The sequence below is a fragment of the Mus caroli genome, chromosome 2 (assembly GCF_900094665.2).
Source record: "Mus caroli chromosome 2, CAROLI_EIJ_v1.1, whole genome shotgun sequence".
Classification (NCBI taxonomy): Eukaryota; Metazoa; Chordata; class Mammalia; order Rodentia; family Muridae; genus Mus; species Mus caroli.
In genome coordinates this window covers 110126014-110133308 of record NC_034571.1, presented here as the reverse complement: position 1 = coordinate 110133308, position 7295 = coordinate 110126014, and the positions used below count along the sequence as shown (strand labels likewise).

Below are 7295 nucleotides of genomic sequence, written 5' to 3'. Positions count from 1 at the left end.
GAAGGAAGGAAGGAAGGAAGGAAGGAAGGAAGGAAGGAAGGAAGGAAGGAAGGAAGGAAGGAAGGAAGGAAGAAAGGGAAAATAAAAGATGAAATGGGAATAGGCTTCCTAAGAGTCGGAATTCCAAGGTAGGCTTCAAATGGCTCTGGGAGCTCCTAAAGCTAAAGCTGATGTGACCAATTTATTCCAAAACAAACCTAAATCCCTAATATGGTGCTGTCTTAGTCAGGGTTTCTATTCCTGCACAAAAATCATGACCAAGAAGCAGTTGGGGAGGAAAGGGTCTATTCAGCTTACACTTCCCACATTGCTGTTGATCACCAAAAGATGTCAGGACTGGAACTCAAGCAGGTCAGGAAGCAGGAGCCGATGCAGAGGCCATGGAGGGATGTTCTTTACTGGCTTGCTCAGCCTTCTCTCCTATAGAACCAGGACTACCAGCCCAGAGATGGCACCACCCACAAGGGGACCTCCCCCCGCTTGATCCTTAATTGAGAAAATGTCTTGCAGCTGGATCTTATGGAGGCATTTTCCCAACTGAAGCTCCTTTCTCTGTGATAACTCCAGCCTGTGTCAAGTTGACACAAAACTAGCCAGTACAGGTGCCAACATGGCCAGCATTATCATATTTCTAGAAGCAAACTATGCTAACTCACACTGTTGGTGTAGCCAAGCAGAGCAAAGAGAGATGAAGGGAAAATGATTCAGCATCCCCATCAACAGCAGGGAGAAGTCACAGCACATCCTGTTCTCACTGTAGTTTTCACAGCTGACTCTACAGGACACCAAAGAATACTATTCCACACAAGTGAACTTGTCACCCACCCAAGAGAACTTGCCGCCACGTTAGATGCAGCAAGCTGTTGGTGGCCAATGTGCTTTCCTGAAGCACAACACGCTTATTAAACACAGGCTGGTTCCCTCCCACACACAGGTACTGTCTTCAGTTTTGCTCTGACACCAAACAGTACTGCACTGCCTGACCTAGAATGACCTGGACTCCCAGGTGTAGGATGGAGGGCCAGGGGGTGACGAGCAAGGTCTGCACAGCTTATTAGGGTTGGAGCTCATGCGTCCCAATCACTCAGCACCAACTTATTGAGCCTGACTGTGTGTGGATGGAAAAATGCAAATCAGATCACAGTGATTATGTCATAACTTCTCCCATAACAGTGATACTCTGTCATCGCCCAACCAGGAGCCCAGCAGCTTCCACTTGGGACTGTCCCCAAACACTCTTCTGGGCTAACTACCCAGATTCCTCGTAGGCATCCCTCAGAGTGCTGGGCCCCGTTGTGAAGCTTCAGCTGGGGGTTTTTCCATTTAACCCACCCCGCCAGTCCCAAAGCTAGAGAGATGGCCCTTGAAAAGAGACCATTATCCCACTGGAAATCAGAGTTGTGCTGGAGACCCTGGCAGAGCAGCCCCTGGCCTGTGTGGTGTCTGCTTTAGGCCAGTGCTCAGCTGCGGCAGGCAGAAGTGATCATCAGTGTGAGACTGAATCAGAGCCAGCATCTCTGGGTTGAACAGTGTTCTATTTACAAATAAAAGCTTCAATATCTTTTGAGTGGCCCTGCCCCCTCTTAGAAGGCTATTTCAACAGACTCTTACTTGCTTTTGTTCTTCCTCAAACAATAGTTTTCCATCCAATATAAAGCTGCAGGAAAATGTATCTCTGCTGTGATTTCTTTGTTTAACACTTTCTGGGAGGATTATTTTACAGAGATAGTTCTCTCTTTAAAAAGAAAAGTAAGACAAATAGGTTGAACATGTTTCTAGTGAGAAGGAATATAATGTATTCATTGGAGCGAGGGTGACAGCTTCCTCTTAGAGCAAGGAAGACCTTTGCTTTCTGTAGCAGTCTCACAGTTTTTCTCAAGATCCTTCTGTCCTGCTCAGATGCGTCTGCCCACCAGCAGTCACAGCAGGTGGAGATTGAATAATGCACATCTGTTTTATTTTGGCTGGGCATGTATTTAGGGAGGATACACACACACACACACACACACACACACACACACACACACACCTTAACAAAGCTAAAGTCTATTTTCCACCATACTACAAGTCTAGCAGGTATCAGTAGAGGCTGATTGGAGTGGTCAGTCTTCACCTAACTGAGAACTCCCATCACCTCCAGAGCAATAGAAAGGGAGAGTGGCAAGGTGTGCATTGGTGCTTAGGTCAGCCTTGATGCTTCGAGAACATCCTCCAAGTTATTTCACCTGCCCACACTGGATTTCAAAGTACACAGTTCAGCAGAGCATCAGAGCCCCCATAGGAGAATCCCTGGAGAGTAGGTTCTTCTTTACTGTTGAAGCTAAGAGCTACTTGGGGCAGGGGCATGGCAGATATAACCATCTCATAGGCCAGACTGTCCAGAATACTTAAGCCTCACACACGTAGTCCCATTGTCATCCATAGTTAGGAAAGCATGGCCACTCTGTGATTAGTTAGCCATGTTTCACATATCCTTCTCACTCGGCTTCTGCTCAAGTTTGTGAGTACGAGGTAGTTCAGACAGGCTAGTGTTAGCATGCAAATTCTCCTATTAGCACTACCTCCCATTTGTGTAGCCCCATGAAGAATGGAAGTTCTTCCATACTGTGTGTTATCTTGATGCTTACAGCAGGTTCATGTACTAGGCAAGCAGGCTTTATGATCACAGATTTTTAGATAGCAGGTGGAGAGATAAATTGTGTTCTTGAACTGTGTTCTTAAACTGAAGATTCAGATAACCATTTTCTAATATGGTGTATTCTATTCAGAAAGGAAAGAAAACTGTCTAGTCAAGTATGCCAATCAATGTGTACTCATCCCTGTATGCCAAATGGACTTGATGTAGGGAGGCCGGATATGATCTCCCTCCCATCATTCTTTTGGCCTGGTAGAAAAGGTATCAGGAAGGCATCCATAGCCTTGTTTGCCAATACCAGTTCCCAGCCACCACTGAGCAGAGCTGATGTGCCTTTCAGAACTCCAAGAATACCAGTGCTCCATTCTGATGGTTGTCTTTTTTTCCATCCAGTTCTCTGATTACCAAAATTACCTTGTAAATAGCTGCGTAAAAGAGAACCCCACCATGGAGAGGTCCATTGCCCTGTGCAATGGCATCTCCCAGTGGGTACAACTGATGGTTCTCAGCCGTCCCACTCCGCAGCTCCGGGCAGAGGTCTTCATCAAGTTCATCCATGTGGCTCAGGTGAGTGGTTGGACTGAGACCTTCATCCTAGGCCATGAGGTGACTGACTTATCCCTGAACCCAGTCTGAGTTACGTTCCTTCTGACCCACAGTGGGCTTTGTGCATCTTCTGTGGTTTCCTGCATTCTCACCCAAGAGCAACATGGAAGGCCACAACAGGCCACCTCGAGATCAGGATCCAGCTCTTTGGTGTTTTTCAGGACACACTTTATTTTTTCATAACTAGCCACGTGGGCAATTCTCAATTTCACTGAAGCCAGACCAGCCTGAGTTGTTTTAGGGTCTAGGTTCAAGGCTCTGCTGGATGGCATACTCAATTTTTAAGGGACAGATATTCAAACTTCTCTTCCCCAGCTGTTACCCTTTACCAGCACATGCATCTCACAGGGGAATAACATCTTTACCTTAATAATAGGCCTGGCAATAGGATACAGGCAATATGCTTGTGATTATTATGTTTTCCAATTCTGGATTGTCTACAAATCCAGTTCTCCAAGTTTGGAAATGGTCCACCTGCTCTATTACTCATTAAAGACAGACTAGACAGTGTCCAAAGCCTACCTTTAGTCTAGGGAACTATAATTTATGGGGTTGTGCCCAGAAGTTTTTGTTGAATATGTTCTCAATAATTCTTGGAAATCAATAATTTAGATGGTAGTCCAAAGATCAGATGTAACAAAGAGGGGCGTGTGACATCCCTGCTGATCTTGCTATAGTCTGGAGAGAACTGTTAGTCTAACTCTATGGAAAATGTAGAGAATAGAGATGTCAGCTTCTAAGCACTGCCATGTAATGACACGTACAATGAATGATTCTGCTGTCATCTGTCCTATGTATCACAGAAACTCCACCAGCTACAGAACTTCAACACGCTGATGGCTGTGATTGGGGGACTGTGTCACAGCTCCATCTCCAGGCTTAAGGAGACAAGTTCACATGTCCCACATGAGATCAATAAGGTCAGTGAGCTGTCTTCTCTGGGGCCATGAGGGCCACACATCTCTTGTCAACAAGGTTTGGGGCCAAGGAGGCAAATTCCAAGAAAAATCAGGATGGATGAGTCACAGACCTGAGAGTGTGTGCGGTCCCAGTATCACTGTGCCCCTCCCTGCCAGGCCACTTAAAATAATGTGTGCCTCTTTCCTGTGACTACAAGGTGTCAGAAGTTCGGTTACCATCCTTGTCATTGACTTCCTTACCCAGCTCTCCTCACTTTAGAATTTTTTTCCCAAAAGGAATAGAAACTCAGTTGCTTAAGGAGTGCATTTTACACAGTGGCTGCCTGGAAGACCGGCTTACCGGAACACTTGCAGACTGTCTGGACACTTGCATTTCAGAGCTGGAGATATATTCATTAGTTACAGTATTGTTGGGAAGAACCCTATCATTGAACTGCACCCCCTGCCATTTGCTGCAGTTTTATGACGCCTTTAGTTGGGTGGCATCTCATGCACTGTCCCACGTTCTTAGATAGATGTCACAGGATATGCTTTAACCTCTTATGACAGAGAGCTGTTGGTGTAAGTACCACTCAGCATGTCATAGTGAGCCATGCATGGCATGGGCTAGCCGATGATGAGATCAATAAGGTCAGTGAGCTGTCATCTAATGGCAGGGGACTTTACTATCCACAAACAAAACCAGCCTACACTGGAAGAGGACTCTTTTTAGAGAACTATTTCCAGGTCTCACTGTCCCTGTCCATCTATCCCATGTATCCATCCTCCTTTCAAGGAGTCCCTTTTGTTTCTGCTTTCATTGCCATGCGGGGCCCGTGAGAAGCCTTTCTTCTATGGCTGGGCAAACAGAGATATTTTTGGTCATCCCCTAACATTCCCTAACACACTGAAGGATCATGTATGTATCAGAAGGCATGGAAACAGTAATAAAAATTACTATGCCCTACATTCTGCCATCCATCCCACCTTGTGAGTTCAAATAGCTCACACTCGCCAGCAGTGTTGGACAAAGGGGTGATGAGGGAGCTCTCTTGCTGTCTCAGAATGACTGAGTGGGCACAGCCTATGTCTGTACTTCTTCACTGTACAGAGACAGTTCTTGTTAGACACAATCCTATTAAAAGAATTTGATATCATGTCTAATATGGTTATTTCATGGGAAAACATGTCTGGCAAGGTCATTCCACATCTTTGCTTCTGAAAACGTAGGCATTATTGTGCTCTGACGATAGAGATCTATGACTGACATGAACCTGGTGTGTTTGAAAAGAATGTATCTGGCCACTCCCTCCAGACACAGGCCTATCTTGAGCCACAGAATAGTAACCTGCACTACACTATTGCAGCTCCCCCAAATGAAACACATCCTTTCCCAGGCCAGCAGCAAAGGTGGCACCTGCTGACCTCATGTGCCAACTCAGTGCAATGCTTCTGGGATCTTTTAAGGGCACCAGGGAGGGCAAATCATGGTTTGGGGTTAGGAAAAGCACTTATATACTATATAGTCATATGCCTTTAGGTGTTGTGTCATGTGCTTATATTAGTCCTAAAACTAAATCCCTTGTAATATAAAATAAAACCCTATTTAAATTAAACTATGTAGTGATATTGAAGAACACATACTTTGTTTATGACTATCCTCTGACATTTGATGTAGCTGGAGTTTTAGTTGGGGAGTTGTAGTAGATACTAACTAGATGTATCACTCACTATCCAACATATGAGAGATGAAGTAAAATCGTGGTAGGTATAAGAGTGGCTGCTACAGGCAGTATACTAGGCCCTGCGGGTGCCAGTGACCGATCTGCTCTGTTTTGTAGGTTCTGGGTGAGATGACTGAACTGCTGTCCTCCTGCAGAAACTATGACAACTACAGGAGAGCCTATGGGGAGTGCACCCACTTCAAAATCCCCATACTGGGTGTGCACCTCAAGGACCTCATATCCCTGTATGAAGCCATGCCCGACTATCTGGAAGATGGGAAGGTGAACGTCCAAAAGCTCCTGGCCCTTTACAATCATATCAATGAATTGGTCCAGCTGCAGGAGATGGCCCCACCATTGGATGCCAACAAGGACTTGGTGCATCTGCTGACGGTGAGATTCCCATGGGAGAATAACTGCTAAGACTAGCTATAAACTAGGGGGCTGGAGGGGGTGGAGAGGAGGGAGGATTCTGCTTTCCTTCTCATATACTAACTGCAGAGTAGAGCCACCATCTCCTCCTTATGGACAGGATATAGAGGTACAAAGATCAACTACACAGAGGAGTTGGCATTATTAAGTAACAGTGACCTCAACTTAGACTCAGGTTGGGGAAGGTGACCCAGGAGACCAACTTTGTTTTAAGCAGTAGGTTTTGCAGAATTCTAGGGGTCTTCTACTACTCCTGCAAAAGCTGTCCCTAAGCTTTCAAGATGGAGCTGACCACACGTGGAGACAGGGTACTCTCATAAAATACAGTAAGGAAGGAGAAAAAAACTAGTCAAACAAAACAAGAAGAAAATGAGTTGTTCTTTGGGTCCTGCTACCTTCAGCTTAGATCTCTGTGCCTGGAGACATTCCAGCCAAGGGCAGGTGTGGGGAGTGGAGATCTGGGTTTGTAGTGGGTATGGGGTGAAATCAGCTGTACTTCCTTCCAAAGCTGTGATGCTTCAGTGTGCCAGCTGCATGAACACGGGCCTGTACTCTCCAAGTCTACTCCCTACAGCCTAGGAGGTGGTTCAAACTTCTCCTGTTCCAATATCACAAGTTGAAACCTGCTTCTATGTGCAGAGTGGCAGGGAGGATGACTGCAGTCTCCTCCCACCTGCCGGAGCACTCTGGTGGTACCACAGGCTCCAGTCTCAGCTCAGGCCCCATTCTTTAATCACCCCTTTTTCTTTAATCAAGTGACTTTGGCAAGTCTCAGACACAAACATCAACTCTACACAGAAACATAGACAGTAAATCTCAATTTAAATAGACCATCTTGGAACTTTGTCAGTATTTAAAGAATATTCTAACAAGAAAGAATTACTGTGTTCCCTATTAAAATAGCTGGTATCATACTAGCCAAACTTTGTGGATCTTATTTTTTTTATTTTACTGAGAGAGAGAGAGAGAGAGAGAGAGAGAGAGAGAGAGAGAGAGAGA

The 7295-nt window shown here is 45.5% G+C and overlaps 1 protein-coding gene across 1 annotated transcript in view; it reads left to right on the top strand.

Moving 5' to 3' along the window:
- The window catches only part of Rasgrp1 (RAS guanyl releasing protein 1), a 63816-nt gene that overhangs the window by 45644 nt on the left and 10877 nt on the right, over positions 1-7295 (top strand). Inside the window, exons 7-9 of the mRNA XM_021184485.2 lie at positions 3029-3202; positions 4045-4161; positions 5982-6257. Of these exons, the coding sequence (XP_021040144.2) occupies positions 3029-3202; positions 4045-4161; positions 5982-6257 (567 nt within the window). The remainder of the gene's footprint in view (positions 1-3028; positions 3203-4044; positions 4162-5981; positions 6258-7295) is intronic.